At 43.4% G+C, this 17,303-nt stretch overlaps 2 protein-coding genes across 19 annotated transcripts in view; one reads left to right on the top strand and one right to left on the bottom strand.

The window, feature by feature from the left end:
- The window catches only part of MYO9A (myosin IXA), a 475,076-nt gene extending 470,863 nt beyond the window's left edge, over positions 1-4,213 (bottom strand). For 7 of the 17 annotated variants that reach the window (XM_065558508.1, XM_024103989.3, XM_024103990.3 and 4 more), the window contains exon 1: positions 3,794-4,200. The gene's annotated coding sequence lies outside the window, so the exon portion shown is untranslated. Of the gene's footprint in view, positions 1-3,793 lie in introns of all 17 variants that reach the window. The other 10 variants (XM_065558509.1, XM_024103988.3, XM_065558514.1 and 7 more) reach the window with 7 other exon arrangements.
- Positions 4,214-4,305: 92 nt separating this feature from the next.
- SENP8 (SUMO peptidase family member, NEDD8 specific) lies at positions 4,306-14,619 on the top strand. Of its 2 annotated transcripts, none has more exons than XM_005280979.4 (3): positions 4,306-4,442; positions 11,171-11,267; positions 11,807-14,619. In XM_005280979.4, exon 3 carries the CDS (start codon positions 11,850-11,852, stop codon positions 12,486-12,488), a length of 639 nt encoding a protein of 212 aa, XP_005281036.2. In that variant the 5' UTR covers positions 4,306-4,442; positions 11,171-11,267; positions 11,807-11,849; the 3' UTR covers positions 12,489-14,619. The 2 variants fall into 2 exon arrangements, with proteins under 2 accessions (XP_005281036.2, XP_008165007.2); XM_008166785.4 differs by lacking the exon at positions 4,306-4,442 and adding an exon at positions 5,498-5,632.
- The last annotated feature ends 2,684 nt before the right edge of the window (positions 14,620-17,303 follow it).

A 17,303-nucleotide genomic window follows, 5' to 3' on the forward strand; every position in this document is an offset into this window, starting at 1 on the left:
AATTTGCTGGAGTTGAGAGGAAGAAAAGATTCACAATCCAATTCCTAGCACTTCACTGTGAAACTGAAACAAAGGTTTAAACTATATTTTGAAAAATAAAGTTTTACAATCTCCTAATTATATCACTGAACTTAACTGCAGACAGTGACTTTCAGTAATCAACTTCACAAGTTAAAACAGAGCATTAAATTTTCTTCTTATAACTGAGCTTTAATTCACTTTCTCCAATACTTATCTTTACATAACATTCTTCACTACGCTTGCTCCTAACCTCTAGGTGTGGCCAAACCGTGACTTGTGAGCCGCATGCGGTTCTTTTACAGTTAAAGTGTAGCTTGCGGATCCCCATCATGCTTCTCTCCAATTCTCCACCTACCAGACTTTGGGTGGGGGAACTCGGACCTTCTGCCCTCTTGTAGGGTGATGGAGATAGGGGCTTCTGCCCTGCAGGGAGGGGAGTCTCCGGGCTTTAGCCCCGCGCCCCGGTAGACGCTGTCCCATCGGGCAGGTTGTGCGTGTCTTGCAGCTCTCAAACTTCTGAAGACTACTGTATGTGGCTCAGAGGGTCAGTAAGTTTGGCCACCCCACTCTATTGTGTAGTACCACTACAGAGCAGACATTGCCCACTAGTCTGACAGTCACAATAACATACACTACAGCAAACCATCTGAAAGCCATGATTACTTTTGGTCATATTCTAAATTACTAGTCTCAACATGACCTCAGGGTATGAAATGTAACTATATGAAATGAGGGCTGCCAAAAATATTCATAAGCAAGACTGTTCCAATAATAAAAGGACAAGGACAGCTAGATACTGTAAAAACTCCTCTATATCACTTAAGTTAGACTGACACTACAGCAAATCCTGTTTGGAGATTCTTTTTTCCTAAAGCAAAGTAGACATTTTTCTACACAAGAAAAATTCTAGAATAATGAAAAGAATAGTTTTTTTTTTTTAACCTCGAAGAACAGTACTCAAAACCTTGGTGAAGTATTAAGGCACCTTTCATGCTAAGAGTTAAGTACTATACATTAAGAATATTGCATTTATTGAAAATCAGGATATATCATCTAAATTAGAGGCTAAAAGAGGTTTAAATGCAGCTCTTATTTATTAGCATTACAGTCTATTTTATTGCAATTGCTAAATAATTAAACTGAATAATAGCAAAGGCCAGCACAATATGTATTCTTGAAGTTTGACACCAGAGCTATGTCTATGCTAGATGTTTTGCAAACATTTCCCCCATTGCTGTTATTATACAGGTCCACTAGCGGCAGCAACACTGGAAACCCTAGGACAAGACTCCCCACAGGCAACAGTGTTTAATATCCTATCGAACCCCATCCAAAACAGATCTAATGACACAGTATTTATAATACCAGCATTCACCTGATTCCTTGTCTATGTAGCTTTCCTATTAGTGTTACCAATTATGGGGAATTCTCCTTACTCCACACACACCCCAAAAAAACCCAACACTCATGTAGAAAAGTCCTGACTGTTTTTTCACTGAGAACACATTCTATTCACAAATCTACATTTTACGCCTCTATTTACAGTTTTAAAAAACATTTAAATCACACAACACCTCTATACTAACCATGCCCTAATGAAAATACATTATGTAAACACTAATGTTAAGTCAGAAAAAAAAGACAAACACTGAATCCTCCTCCCACCCTTAAGTATGGTTGAAAAGACTAATATTTTGATAAGGCATTAAAGGCAAAAATATTATTTTTTCAGTCTGCATCATCATTTTACCTTAAACAAACTCATCACTTAAGCTTGCTTCACAAAAACTATAACGCTCAATGAAGACTCAAAATAAAATAATTGATTATAAATTTAAAGAGGTAACATTGTCCACTGTATATTATGCACACTATGCCATAGTTTGAAGTATTCCTATAAAAAAATTAATCAGGATACTGCATCCTTTAATAACCATTTGAAATATCATTTGAAGCATTTATTGCCTGGAGTAATTTCCTAGCCTTGAACTGACGACACTAATTTTGCTAACTTGCTAATAGATAGTAGTCTACACTGCAGTGTTCTCCACTTTCCCCTTTGAGCAACACCGAGAGAATGAAGCATCAGCACGAACAAATATATCACCAAAACACTGACCATGAATCATAGATGTTTAGGTATTGCAACAAATCCTGCCACTATTCTGACATGCCAAAAAGTAACTTACCTTATTTCCTATCCAGTGTAAAACAACAGTAAAAGAAACCAAATGTTTTGAGAAAATCCTTAATGCAACAAGGAATCTATCCAACTCTAATAAAAGACATATGGAAAAACAATGAGACCTCTTCTATAGGTTGCCAATTGAAAATAGCTTCCCCCCTTTGCTCTTTAATTTTGAAAAGAATCACAGATTCAGCAATTGACCAGCATCGTTATCATCCTCTTACAGAGGTATGATTTGTCCAAAGCTGTAGCACAATTTGGGAACACAGTTAAAATATCTGTCAGTTTTAGTTAGCTTGCAAGCCCAAACCTTGTATTAACCATGCTGGAAGATCAAAATGTTGTAACCAGGTATCTAATATGGTAGATTTTATAGCGCAGATGGGGCCATAACACTAAGTGTTTTGCTTTACAAGGCCAAACTACCTTCTGTAACAATAACCAAATGAAAAGATGTATTAAGTTTTTCTTAATATAAAGCAAAACCTGTTTCATTGAATAGATGGAATATAACATTGCCATTTAGTTCTCACAAAACCATGCCCTACAGATACCCAAGACAACACACAACTTTGCACCTATATAAATGGCAGATGTTTTACCGGTGCTGAGCACCCGCAAATCTCGTTGTCTTCAATGGAACAGCTTTGCAGTCAGCAGAAGGTGTGGGTACTCAGCACCTCTGAAAATCAGCACATTTATTTAGGTACCTATTTCTAAGGTATTTATTTAGCTAAATATTGATGTAGAGGTCTAACTTTAGACAACCAAGTTCGAAAATCTTGGCCTCTGCGCACAGTTCGCTATTTCCAGGCATCTTATACTCCCTTCCCCATCAGAGGCCCTGGGCCCCAGCATACCCCTCCCCTAATAAAAGCTGCAATGGCACCAACACAGGAATATGGGGTGGGGGAGAAGAGAGCAAAGAAAACATACAGGGCATAACCCCACCCATCTGAAATGCATGGTCTTATTCACCCCACTCCAATAAAGACTTGTCTTCTCTGTCTGAGGGAGCCACAAGGCATGCATGCAAGAGACCCAGCAACATCAAGGATGCAGCTAAAGACACTACACTTATTGGGGAGGCAATGGTCGATATTATAAAAAAGGATTGAAGAGAGGAAGAATGCAGATGCTGAAAAACCCGCCTAAGGGAGAAAGACAGGGGGCGCAGTGGCAGGTCAGGTTCCCCGCTCCCATTGGGGGGATACAGGGACGGGACGGAAGGAACAGCAGTGTCAGGGCTTATCCCTCCCAAACGCACACACACCTGGGGGGACGCAGGGACGGGGAGACCGTGGCGGGGCTGTGTCCCCCACGCCCACCCCGGGGGGATGCAGGGACGGGGGGGGCGTGGCGGGGCTGTGCCCCCCCTTACCCGGGGGATGCAGGGCCGGCGCTGTTGTCCCCCCCACCCGGGGGATGCAGGGACGTGGGGGGGCGGGGCTGTCCGCCCCCACCCGGACGCAGGGAAGAGAAAGCTGGGCGGGCCCCGGCGGGGGGGCAGTGGCGGGGCGCGCCCCGCGCGGGATGGGGTGGGGAAGGTCTCTTAGGTTCCCTCAGCAGTGGCCGCTCTCTCACCTGGGTGTTGGGGACGCGGCGCATCCCTCAGCTCACTCCCCGCTGCCCCAGCCACTCGCTCGGAGGCACTGGCAGGGAGGTCGCTCTCCGGGATCCTCCGGCACCAACTCCCGCCCGCCCGCCCTGGCTCGCACAGATACTGCGCGTCTCACACTGCCCAACTAGCCTGCGCGCGACACACACCGGCGCGCGTGCCCGGCAGATGCACTGACTCGCGCCCAGCCCGCGCGGCCACGCTACTTAGACACGCCCCCAGCCGCGCCCCCGCCAGTCCCCTGAGGCCACTGGATACGCCCCTCCCCCAGAGCCTCGAGAGAACACGCCCCCTACTAGCCCAGGTCCCGCTCTCCAGCCGCGCTCCTTTCTAACCATCTGCGGCTTCCGCGCTCTCTTTCTGCGCCTGCGCTGTAGCTTTCTGCGTCGCTTTCGCTACCTCGTTTTGAGCCCTATGCTAATTAGCCCCCTTTAGGGGCGGAGCCAGTTTGACCCCCTCCCTTCCCTTGTCCACGCGACGGGCGTTGTACAGCGCGATGCCGGTTTACGACAGTGTTTTTTCTACCTTTACGGCTGTCATTAGCAACTGAACCGACAGGGGCCTGCTGGCTCGGGACTGCTGCGGTTAGGTGGTGCCCGGGCTATGAGGTGGCAGGTGAGGCGCGGCGGTGTGGGAAGGGCCCCTCCTTGGCATGGGTCGGGGCCGCTCTGGCTCCTCCCGGGGGGTTCGAGCCCCACAAATTGTCTTCAGTGGGCAAAGTCCGCCCCGCTGGAGCCCCCGTTATCCCCTCAGGTCTGCACACTGCGCTCATAACTGCAGCGTCTGAGCCGAGTGGGGGGTTCCCCGAGCTGCCTCGGGAAAGCGCTTGTTCGGGCAGAAGGGGCCAGTGCCTGGTCAACCCCGCGGGGAGAGCTGCCTGCCTTCGACAAACCGGGCGTGTTTCTGTGCCCTTGGGAGCATCTTCATGCGAGAAGCACCCCCGTCTCTGTTACCCCATAAACTAGCCAGCCCTGCCACACCCCTGTACGTAGGGTGACCAGATGTCCCGTTTTGAAAGGGACAGTCCCGTTTTGGGGGACTTTTTCTTATATAGGCGCCTATTAACCCCCATCTCCTGTCCCATTTTTCACAGTTGCTATCTGGTCACCCTACCTGTATGCCCTGCCTGAGCCTTCCCCATGGGCCTTGCAGCATGCCCCGCCCGCAGTCTAAAGCTTTGGGTTCTTTCAGTTCAAAGGGAGAGCTGCCCACGTTAGCTCATAGGAGATGTGGGGCAAGGGGAGTGTGATGAACCCCATTCTCTTAGGGTTTGGCATCTATCTGCTGGTGATCCACCAACCAGGGGGATATAGGCAGCTTGTGACCACACCTGCCTTGTGATCAGGCCGCACAAACTGCTTAGGCAGCCCAATACTTAACTCCACAAAACAGCTGAGTGGGAGAGGAGGAGCAGCAGTTTTATCATCTTTAGCACAGTGGTTAAACTTAGAGCACTCACCTGGGGTGCATGTGGTAAACCCCAGGCTTCAGCACCTCCTCTGTGTGACAAGGAGAAGTGAACAGGAATCTGCCACCTCACAGGAGGAGGGCTGGATCAATAGCGCTCCTGATATAGAGGGAGTTAGGGCAGAAGCAAGACTATTGTGAAGCCTTGTTAGGGATGCATAGCAAAGCTGTGATGCAAGTTTATCTATGAAGCCCTGGGAAGAGGTCCAGAAAGGATTTGGGGAGCCCACACACAAGGGTGTGAAGAGCTGAATGGCCTTCAGACCTCAGAAGGGGAGTGGCATTTGATTCATCAAAAGAAGGAAAACTGAGGCATAGCAGCATACTCACCCAGAGAGGTACAGCAATCCTGTTACAGTCTCTTATTGTCTAATATTATATAACTACATTTGTAAATGCTCAGATTATACCAACTAAAAACACTGGGATCAGCCATGTCACTTGATAGCTATGTTATCATGTCAGTTACAGTGGATACTATTTTTAAAAGATCAAACAACATAGTGCCCAAAGCAATTCTTATGACTAAATTCCACCATACGGAATGGTATTCTTTTTCAGGAGGAAGATGCACACTTTGATTTAAGTATGTTCTTTCTTTAGGCCTTTTCAATATTCTGTTGAATAAATGCTGCTTGAAAAATAAGTGAATAGTGATCCACTTTGCTTTCTGATTTTTCTACTTAAGTTCCAGATTCTGATTTTATCTGAGGTGATTTTTTCCCCCTTCTGTTCACCAAGCTTCATCTCCCCCAGATCAGATTGCTGTACTCTGCTGATCTCACATCTTTCTCCCTGCCCCCACCCTTGAGTAAAATATAAGCCCATGGCTGCAGTCCTGGCCTGTGTAAATTTTATTTAAGTTCAAAGACTTTTTATTACCATATAGGATTTTGAAACAAAGTAGAATTCTAAGGCTTGCTTTATTGATATGTAAATACCAAAAATGCTATTCCATCTTGCAGCTGGATCGGGCTGGTCTCTGAGCTTTGGTAACAAACTGGAAGGCTTAGGCATTGTCTGTGGATGCGGTCTTTTCTGTATGTAGGCATGTGAGAACTGTGAAAATTTTCCTTAACTTCTACCATCTAGAACCTAACTGAAGCCCTGTGACATTCGACTTACCCTACAGTGCATAACCTTTAATTGACAAGTTATTCAAATAGCATTTGTTTTTTGTAAATAATAATCATACTTATTGTAAGCGGTGGATGAGTAAACCTCGTGCCTGGGCTGGTAAATTTTCATAATTTTGGAAGGATGTTTTATTGTGCTGGAATTAAGTAATAGAATATATTAGCAGCTCTGACCTATATGAAGATGTAGATTAAATTAACAATGTCCTGCAAACAACAATTTGGTGGTAGTCATGCTAGTAGTCCAGGACAGTCAATGACAAAGTAGAAATCAATATCCCATCAAATTTCAATACCATTGAAAATGAGACTTTGACTTGGTACTGCATGGCATTTTGATTTTAAAAAATCAGAAAGATATCAAATGAACATGACACATTACTGTTACATCAGTTAGCTATTTTTAAATCCATTTTATCATATGGTAATTGTAAATGAGGAATCATCATTGAATAGATGTGTTCCTCTAGTGAAATCCAGCAGGGATTGGTTCTTGGCCCTATGCTATTTAATATTAATAACCTGGAAAAAAACAATCACTGAAAGTTTGCAGATGACACCGGAATTGGGGGACTGATAATTAATGAAGACAGGTCACTGACACAGAGAGATCTGGATCGCCTGGTAAGCCAGACACAGGCAAACAATATGCATTTTAATATGGCTAAATGTAAAGGTATACATCGAGGAACAAAGAATGTAGGCCATACTTACAGGCTGGGGGAAGCAGTGACTCTGAAAAGGATTTGGGGGTCATGGTGGATAATCAGTTCAACATGAGATCCCAGTGTGATGTTGTGGCCAAAAGAGAGAATGCAATCATTGGATGCATAAACAAGGAAATGTTTAGTAGGAGTAGAGAGGTTACTTTACCTCTGTAAAGCACTGATGTGACTGCTGATGGAATACTGTGTCCAGTTCTGGTTCCTACAGTTCAAGAAGGATCTTAACAGATTGGAGAGGGTTCAGAGAAGCACCACGAGAATGTTTTCTAATCCTCTAATCACACGCCTTATAGTGAGTGATAGGTTGAGCTCCTTCAGTTTATCTATCTTAAAGAGAAGGTTGAGGGGTGACTTGATTATAGACTAGAAGTATTTATGGTGAACAAATGTTAATAATTAGCTTCTCAGTCTAGCAGAAAAAGGTATAACACAATCCCATAGTTGAAAGATGAAGCTAGACAAATTAAGATGGGAAATAAGGCACATTTTTAACAGATAAATTAACCATTGGAACAATGTGATGGAATCTCCATTTTAAATCAAGATTGGATGTTTTTCTAAAAAATCTGATCTAGGAATTATTTTGGGGAAGTCTTCTGGCCTGTGCCATATAGGAGGTCAAACTAGATGATCACAGGGTACATCTAACCTACAATAAAAAGACCCGAGGCATGGCTATAGCTGGCCCTTGTGGGACTTAGGCAGCAGGGTTAAATATGGCAATGTAGATATTCAGACGTGGGCTGGAGCCTGGCCTCTTAAATCCCGTGAGGGGAGTGGGTATTAGAGCCCAGGCTCCAGTCCAGACCCCAGTGTTTACACTGCTATTTTAGCTCCACAGCCTGAGCCCCATGAGCTCCAATCAGTTGACCTCAACGCCATAAGTTTTGTATTGAAGTGTAGATGACCCTCAGTGGGCTCTTCTGGGCCTGGAATCTATGAAAAAGCACTGACATGGCATCAAAAACTACATTGGTTATAAGGATGGTACTGTGGTTAAATCATGGGGCTGAGAGGTGGGTTTATATTCCTATCTCTGCCAAAGACTTCCTATATGACCTTGGGCAAATCATTTAATGTCTCTGTTCCTCAATGTTTCTGTATCTAAGGTTTGGATAATATCTTCCTCTGCTGGTTTTTTGGGCTTTCTCCAAATTTTGTAGATTTACTAAAGAGCACAATAAATAACATATTTTAAAATATTCTATCCATATGTTCTTAACATATTATTAAAACAGAAGTGTAACAAAATCTGATTCACTTTTCACCGTTTGTTCTTTTTTGCTCAGGTTAGATGATAAAAATAGACTTTCACTTTTTCTGTGTCAGTTTCTAGTCAGTTTCACTTCCTGGTTCTCATGCACTAGCACAGCGTGGCACAGTTTGTGTTCACAACTTTAAAAAGTCTTCATTTATGTTTTATTAAAATAATTCAGGTTTTGCAAAATTTTAGTAAAACACCACCACCACCCTAAATTTTGGCTTCAAAGGGACACCATCAACTTAAGAATCACACTTCTGTCTTAAGTGCTACTAATAACCAGTAAAAAAATTAAGGTTGCAATAACTCAGATGTGACCGAAAAAAATAATATGGCATATTAATGTGGTAATTCAGTCATCTTAATGCAAGCTAACCTTTTAAATTACTGAACCATCTGGACAACTTCAGAAGTGGGACTTGATAGAATAAACCCAAATACTAATATAAAAGTCAAATTTCTATTTAAATTACTTTCCTGTGTCCCCAAATACTCTGGATCTTCAACTTCCACTCAGAAAGAAGGCATGCCCATCTGCATTTGTTTCAAAATCAATACCCAGTTGCTTTATCCAGCAGGAAAGCAGAGAAGTATATGTTGCTTTCACAAGTTCCAGACAGCTACTTGACAAAAAAACAGAGCATTACTCTTGTTTATAATCTTGATTACTGCTGTAGTCCTCGTTGTAGCCAATTGCTATTTCTTCTAAATTATTAGGGATTTTGTATGAGGTATGCTAGAAATTCTCTACAAAGAGTAGGTCAGATCTGTAACTGAGAGCTGAAAAAGACTCCCCTTAAGATATGTGGGAAATTCTGATTGGAATTTTGTGACTTGAACTTGAAACACCCCTAACCTGTAGAAAAGTTTGGATCCAATCCAAACTTCACACAGAGTTCATCTTTAGTTCTAATTGGAAGGTTCTGTTTCACAGAGAAAAAGCTGCACTTTCCAAACCGGCTCTACTATTTGTGGTGCAGTATGTACCACTTATGCTGAGTGGCTCTGGAATTAAATGAGAGTCTGTGAAGTGTTCTCCTTTAAGCTCTGCAATACATCTGGTGAGTCATCATGCAGATCTTACAAGCAGTTTCACAAATACCAGATGGCAATAAAATTAAAAGTAGTAGCTAGTAGCAATTAAGTGTTGTTCATTATAATCGGAACAAGAGAGTCCTTGTGGGAAGCCACCAAATTATTTACTTAAAAAAAAAAAATGGAAAGCCAAGTTTCATTGCTACAGGGAGGAAAAAGAACAAAGTTCAGAATGCAAGCTTCATCATGCAACCATTAATCCTTGCAAGGCTTGATTGGCAAGTTTGCTGTTTTGATCTGCATGTCTCTGGGAGAAGATGAAGCACACATCTGAGAAGTTTCTCATTAGCAGACTGGCCAAAGACTGCCCACTGTTAGACTGTATTGCGAGGTATATACCTGTTTATCCAGTATTTCAGTTAAGTGAGAGTTTGGGAGTCTTGGAGACTTAATGCATTCTCCATGTTTTCTCTACTGTCCTAAACTCCAGGTTGTTCCATTGTACTTGCTTCTTACATTTGGAAATAATGGGTCTGAGTCCAAAGTAACATGTGAAATGGTCCCAGATACCATTGTGTCTGGCTCAGTAGAAATAATAATGGGCTTTTAAAAGTTAAGATATGTCACCTTGGGCCTTCCTTCCTGTGTATTACACATCCAACCTGTTTCATGGAAGTTACCTTGGATCTTCCTTCCAGTATATTACACATTTAACATGCATGTCATTGTTATTCTATTTAACAGGCTTTCTTTGGCAAAGTCACATGTTAAAGGGACCATGCCAAGATTTGATAGGTTAATTTTAGGCTTATCTTCATTTACATACATCTAGCCTAGGAAAGGCTTTTTTTGTTGCCATGAGGAAGAGCCCAAATCCACTCCTTCCTATTGTGTAAACAAACCATGCTCGAGCTGTTTTCTATCATAATGGATAGGTGTTGCCTTGGTTACAATGAATCATACTAAAGTGACACATTAATTTTTGCACAGCACTTTGGAAGTATAGGGCCAAATCCTGGCTTGCTTCTGTGCTGCACGTGGCATGGCTCGGGAGTGTGTGGGAGCAAAAGTTATTTAAAGCCACCTTTACAATTCCTTGATTCTGGGGCCATCAATCTGTCAGCCCAGTACCCAGCATTAAGTAGAGCAGCCTGTGGATTCCAGCATGTTTTAGCAGTTGAGGATCACCAGGCATGGAGATGCTTGGGCAAGGGGAGGAAATGGGGAGGCATAGAAGTCAGTCAGCCCCACACCACTAAGCAATTTCCCTCAGCAGGGGGAATCTTCTACTGGGCAAATCCTAATCTGGGTTTGAAAGTGCAGACAGTGCTTATTATTTACTATTAAATAGCTCTTTTCCTTCCTTGTGTTGATACTTTTTTAAAAATTTGATTTTAAAAGTCTGATTTCATTTTTATTATTTATGCTGTCTCATTAATGTGCATTTCACTTGGACATTAGATTAGTCAATTTCACCTTTGTTAGTCAGTTTCACATCCCAGTTCTTATGCTCTAACCCAGAGGGGTTCTCAGTCTTTTTCTATACCAGGACTAACCCAAAATCTCCTTCGTATTTTGCAATAAGGGAAGGGAGGGGTGGTCATAACAGTCCAAGAAGTAACAAAGTTGCTAAATTGGGTCCTAAGGAGTGCTTGCATGTGGGGGAGTTTTATCATGTTAGTAATCTTGTTTTACTTTAGTGTATTCCTCCCATTACAGGTAGCTGCCTTTCCATCAAGCTGGAAGACGAGCAGTTTTGCGTGGACCAAGTAGTTCTTCTGACATCACGAGCCATGTATCCATCTGTCTATCTTAGGTACCTATCTGGCCCCATCACCATAGTGTCTGATCACCTCATGATCTTGAATGTGTTTATTCTCACAACAGCCCTGGGAGGTAGAGAATTACTGTTTATACCCATTTTACAAGTCAGGCAGAGAGAGACCAAGTGATTTGCCCAAGATTACACAGGGTGCTTGTGGCAAAGCAGGAATTGAACCCACATCTCTCACAGCCCAGACTAGCATTCCAACCACTGAACCATCCTTCCTTGCCGACGTATTATTGGGAACACTGCAATGCAGTTTCTAGGATTAGCCTGGGGATCCAGGAGGCCCCACGCATCCTCCTCCACACATCACTGGGTAGGGGGAATGTACTTGCAAACCTCCCTTCTCTCCGTTTTTACATTTCTTGAAATGTGATCGATTATTTAACCCTCATTCCTTAAACACAGGTGGGGAAAATCCCTTAGTTTTCACATGACTCAATGTCAGATATAGTTGCTCCTTCACAGTATAAAAGGTGCAGCCTATTTGGATAGTAACTTATCTTATCCCCTTTGGTTTATCTTAGCTTTTGACCTTACTTGGACTGCTGTGGCCCCTGCCTGTGCAGAATGGACCCTGTTGTTCTGAGTTATGTGGACAGTTTGCTGAGGCAGTCGGATGTTTCCTTGCTGGATCCCCCCAGCTGGCTTAATGACCATATCATTGGGTTTGCTTTTGAGTACTTTGCTAGTGACCAGTTCCAAGACTTTTCCAAACAAGTATGCTTTGTCAGCCCTGAAGTGGCTCAGTTCATCAAGTGTGCCACCAGCCAGGAGGAAGTAGCCATGTTCCTGAAGCCGCTGGGCCTCCCGCACAAGGAGGTTGTGTTCCTGGCCATCAATGATAACTCCAACCAGGCTGCTGGGGGCACCCATTGGAGCCTCTTGGTTTACTTCCGGGACAAAAACTGCTTTGCCCATTATGACTCCCACAGTAAGAGCAACTCTGCCCATGCCAAGCTGGTGGCAGGGAAGCTGGAGGCATTTCTGGGAAAAAGAGGAGGCAAAGTGGCCTTCGTAGAGGAGAAGGCCCCTGCCCAGCAGAACAGCTATGACTGCGGAATGTATGTGATCTGTAACACAGAGGCTCTGTGTCAGGGATACTTTAGGGGACAGCAGGAGCCAGTACTGCAGCTCCTCACTCCTTCTTATATCACACGGAAGAGGGCAGAATGGAAATCTCTCATTGCCAAACTTGCATGCAAATGACTTAAATGTAATTGTCCCTGCTTCCAACAACTACCTTTCCAGTCCTCTAGTCTCCACCCCCAGTGCCTGAGGGAGATATCTGTGTACAGAATTTCTCCGCAGAAAGAATGTAACCCCTCCAGCATGGCTACACCCTGCACTACCCCCAATGAAAAGCCTTAGTCTGCTCTACAACCCACTAGCCTTCAGACTTAAGTACTGGTAACATCACTTTTTGCATTCAGCAGAACCTTCTGAAAGGCAGTTTTATTACTTCAAGCACTTTTCTGGCTATCTCAGACTAGGTTGGTGAAGATTCCTCTCACCCCCACAGTAAGCAATGTGCCCTCACTATGTGATTTTTAATTTTCTATGGACATTGCTACTCTAAATATAATCCAGTTCAGTGACGTCCATCATACATACATGTGTCCTTTTAAAATTAGGCCGTCTCTGATTTGTCCCTGCCTCTAATTGTGGTTCCAAGTTAAAGGATTTAGTAGTCTAGCTACACAACTCTGCCCAAAAATTTGGTTTTGGGATATCTATATCTTGTGATCTGAGAGTGCAAAATCAAAAGTAAACGCGAGGATCATTTAAAGGTGCCTCAAAAGGTAAGAAGAAAAGTGATTTTTGCTCTCTTTTGCTGCTTTAAGGATGTATAACAAAGGCCTGAATTGTTCTTGTTTTTTTATTGGAAATACACATTTTTTGTATCCTGGATAATTGAATCTCTGGAAAGCTAGTAGAACAGTGACAAAACAAGTACTAAGAAAGTGAAACCTGGTTGAGGTGGAAAGTGTTTTAAACAGTGAATAAAGGTTGTTTTCATCAACACATACTTAGTACAAATATCCTACAAAAAGTTGAGGGGGAAAAGCCTTCGATTCCACACCTCTACCCCTCCAGTCAAGTTTTAGGACAATTTGGAATACGCATGAGACTGCCAACAACTTCTCTCGCAAAATCCCCAAAAAACAGACTTTACATTCCTGATATTTCTAATGGAAAAAATGAGAATGAAAAAAGCCTTTGACCCTCTCATACATAATAAAAAGCAGTACCAGGGAAGAGTGTAGTATCTGATTTTTATTTTTTTTAGAGGTGCTGATATCAATGGAAGCTGCAGCTCTTCTGAAAAATCAAGCTGTTAGTCCTTGGTATACTTGTCTATCATACCAAATGTAAATGGCTAATTCAAAATAGAAAAGCTTTTGCTGCAGCACTGGATTACAGCTGGGATCCAAGAAAGTAGGGCCCATTGTCAGAAGAAGGGGATGTTGATGGAAGAGTGAGCTGTCAGTGTAAAATGAAGTAGTATGAATATGTAACCGAGAGCCTCACTGGAGACAGTGAGCCAGTTCCTTAGCCTATGTAAAACAGCATAGCTCCATTGATTTCAACAGCACAACCCTGATTCATACCAAATGAGCATCTGGCCCAATGAATTCTTCCAAAATGCCCAGTCAAATAAACAGAAGTGATTGTGGGATTGGGAGGAGGGGAGTTAAAGTTCATTACATTATGATCCTTGTTAGACTTTCCAATGCTGACAGACTGGAGGGTTTGCCTCTGGCTCTCTGCTTTCTCTTTATCTTCTTGAATACATGGGAAAAGTCAGTTCCGCTGACCTGTGTCTAAAATCCCTGGAACGGTCTGACAAAATAGGGTTGTTGAGTCACTTTATGCTAAGTGCATTGCCTAGCTGAACAGCAACATTCTGTACTGCTTGGACAGCCTGCCAAAGTGGGTCAGAGGCAGGACAGTGGGTTGGTCACTCTAAGGTACTGTAATTTGCTTGTTTTTCTCCCCATTCCCTATTTGGTGCCCCTGCTGCTACCAAGAAGTAACTAACTAACACACAGACACACATCCTCACGCATTTGCCCTGCAGCACTGTTGTGCAGACACTTACTACTTCTAATATCTGTTCCAGATTAGCTGTTCAGTCAATACACAGAAATACTTCTGTCTGTGGTGTGATATCAGCATTAGGTCTCCCCCCCAAAGAGAATGCTTTTCCGTCTTTGATCATTACAGTATATGATAGGAGGGGGAAAGAAATCAGTCCACCTCCGATTCCCTCCTCCCAATCAGACACGTCACTTGGAGAATCCAGTACCAAGAATAAAGAAAGATACCAATTTAAAAAGCAAGTGTTTTCTATTTTGTAGAATTGGGTTTGTTGTTTGGGTTACATTTTCAAAATGATTGGGGTGGGGGGCCAGGGGAGGGGAGAGTATTCCTAGATCATGTTATCCAGTAATAATGCCTTACTCTTATCTAGCTCTTTTCATCGAAGTAATGAGATTACAGCATGGAGAGGGGAGAAGTTGCTGTTGCCACCGTTTGCTAAGCAGTCCAAGAGCAGCAACATTTCTGTTTATTGGGTAGTTTTTCCTTTACAGTTGACAACATGATTCACAAGCAGATTCTTACTATGTTTTGGCACCATGAGGAGCTGGTGAGCCATGTATCGTGGAAAGTTGGAATGGACCTGAAGTTTCTTTAAATCTCCTCACAACACTTCTATCAGCTAGTAAATGGAGTGGATTAAGGGGATGGCCATAAAAAAATACAGCAAAAATCAGGAGGCATGGAAATTAACTCCTGTTAAACCATGTATGATAGCAGGGAAAAAAGTATGTTCAGGCTTTATTGTCGCTTTGTATCCCTTATGCTCAATGACTGCTGCACAGCAAAAGACAGCTGCAGGACAGTTTCTCATAAATGAGTAAAGATTGGTCACGAGATTGAACTAATGTTTGAAATGGGAGGCAGGGATGCATTGCTGCTTGGGGATGGGAGGAGAAGTTTTTGATCATTACTTGTTATTTAGCAGAGCTATAAAATAGCTAGGTGGCCTCAGCTAAGCCCAGCTCTACAGCATAAAGGCCCAATTCTACAAGATTTTGTGTGCCCTCAATTTCCACTAAAAGTATTTCAATGGAACAGTCATTTGGCTGTGCTTTCATTATTTATCCACACTAATACAGCCTCCACTAAAGGAGCCCTCCCACCCCCCATTCAAATATCTTATAGCTCAGTGATTAGTGCGCTTTCCTGAGAAGTGAGAGAGCCCAGTTTTAATCCTTTTTCTCCTATGAGAGAGGAAGAATTGAATGTGGATCTCCCACATCCCTAGGCAGTTGCTCTAACCGCTAGGCTAAAAGTTATAAGGTGGGCACCTCTTCCTCATGGGTTTTGAATGGTACTTGATGTGGTCAGCATGCTCAGAGGTGTTGGTTTGGGTCCCACACACAATGTAGGCAGCTGAACACCTAGCTGCCTGCCCCTGGTTCATGAATCTCCGTGAGTCTGGGGTGAGAGAGAGGCATCTGGATGTCTAGAGAAGGAGGTAGTCACATGCTCTGGGGTCTAAAATTTGGTGCCTGTGAAACTTTTACAGTGAAAAGTTAGGCAGCAAGTGAGTTTAGGTGCCTGCAGCTAAGCAGGGTTGCATGCCACGCAGTGGTGCCATGTTGGGGAGAAAGGCACCTAACTCTGGAGTTCAGGCACCGAAATTGCTCTGTGGCTCGCACTCACGATTGGGAAGGGAGCAGTGGAGGAAATGTTAAGCACTGAAGGCCTTAAGGTGGAATTTCTTTACACAAGGAAAAGCAAATACATTAAAGTACCAAGGGCGGCAACAGGCACAGTAAGAATAAACAGTGTGAAGGGGGAGTTAGACAAATACTTCCCAGCTGGTAAATAAACCTAACAGGCAGTGCAACTGTGTCACAGCTCAAAGAAAGGTATGAACCCACCTTGCTCCTTTATCTTCCTCAAAGCTTCCTGTGTAAGTACATGCTGGCAATCGGCAAGCCTCAGGTAGGTAATGAGCTGGCACCCACCCTGACAGGAGGGGTCTAATCTGAGCTGCTGTCTGTTGCCTGTTTTATATCAGAAATACAAACACTGTTTTTAACCATTTAAACAACCCTGCCCCCACACACAAACCTCTACCAAAAATTCAAAGGTGCCTTTGCAGCTGCACCTCTTGCCTGAATTGTGAGAGGCAGCCCAGAATTCTGAACAAGGCAAAACACTGTGGTTACAGCAGAGTTCAGCTCAGCAGGAGAGAGCTGCAGGTCTGGGCTGCTTTCTGAAAGGATTTGTTCACCTACCAAAATAGTTGTGTTTGTAGCAGCACAAGTAGGGAGCTCGCTAATGGTGTATGGGGTAATGGTGGATCACCCTCCATGGATGGGAGCAGAAGCAGTTATAGGGAGCAATGAATCACAGGCTTAGATGGGACATAGAGTAAAGATGGTAATTTTAACGGAATGAATCTAATTTTTAAAAGGGCTGTCCTGCTGTGCACCAGGATATGTTTGAAAAAAACATCTAGTTCTGTGGTTTGTAGATGGCAGGAGCGCAGATGAGCACAGCAGGGTAAACCTTTCCTAATGCAGAGAAGCCTAGGGAGGAGCCCAGAATCTCCTGCCTCCATATGTTAATTTAGCTATTTGGGTTTGCATTGAGTCACTGGGGGCCTAAAAGCCCTGTAGCTACTCCTCGATGAATGAGTTCTATAAATGCATTGAGAGCTTCCTCCAGTTTGTAGACATTCGTCAGCTCTCGTACCATATGGCAATGTTCCCCTACTGGGGAAGCTCTCCCAACTTTTCTCTGATGTGTGCAGGAAGCTTGGCTCATTAGCTCTTTTGTGAAACATTAGTTCCTTGCAGAAAACTGCAGAGAGGCTCACCCAACCCTTGGCCAGTGTTGATTTTGCCAATGGGTTGTTAAGGCCCAATCTGTAATCAACACCAGATATGGTGTCACTTGTGATCTTTACATAATACCTTGTCTAGCCTCAAACACTCCATTACA

Source organism: Chrysemys picta, chromosome 10, assembly GCF_011386835.1.
Source record: "Chrysemys picta bellii isolate R12L10 chromosome 10, ASM1138683v2, whole genome shotgun sequence".
NCBI classification, from domain to species: domain Eukaryota; kingdom Metazoa; phylum Chordata; order Testudines; family Emydidae; genus Chrysemys; species Chrysemys picta.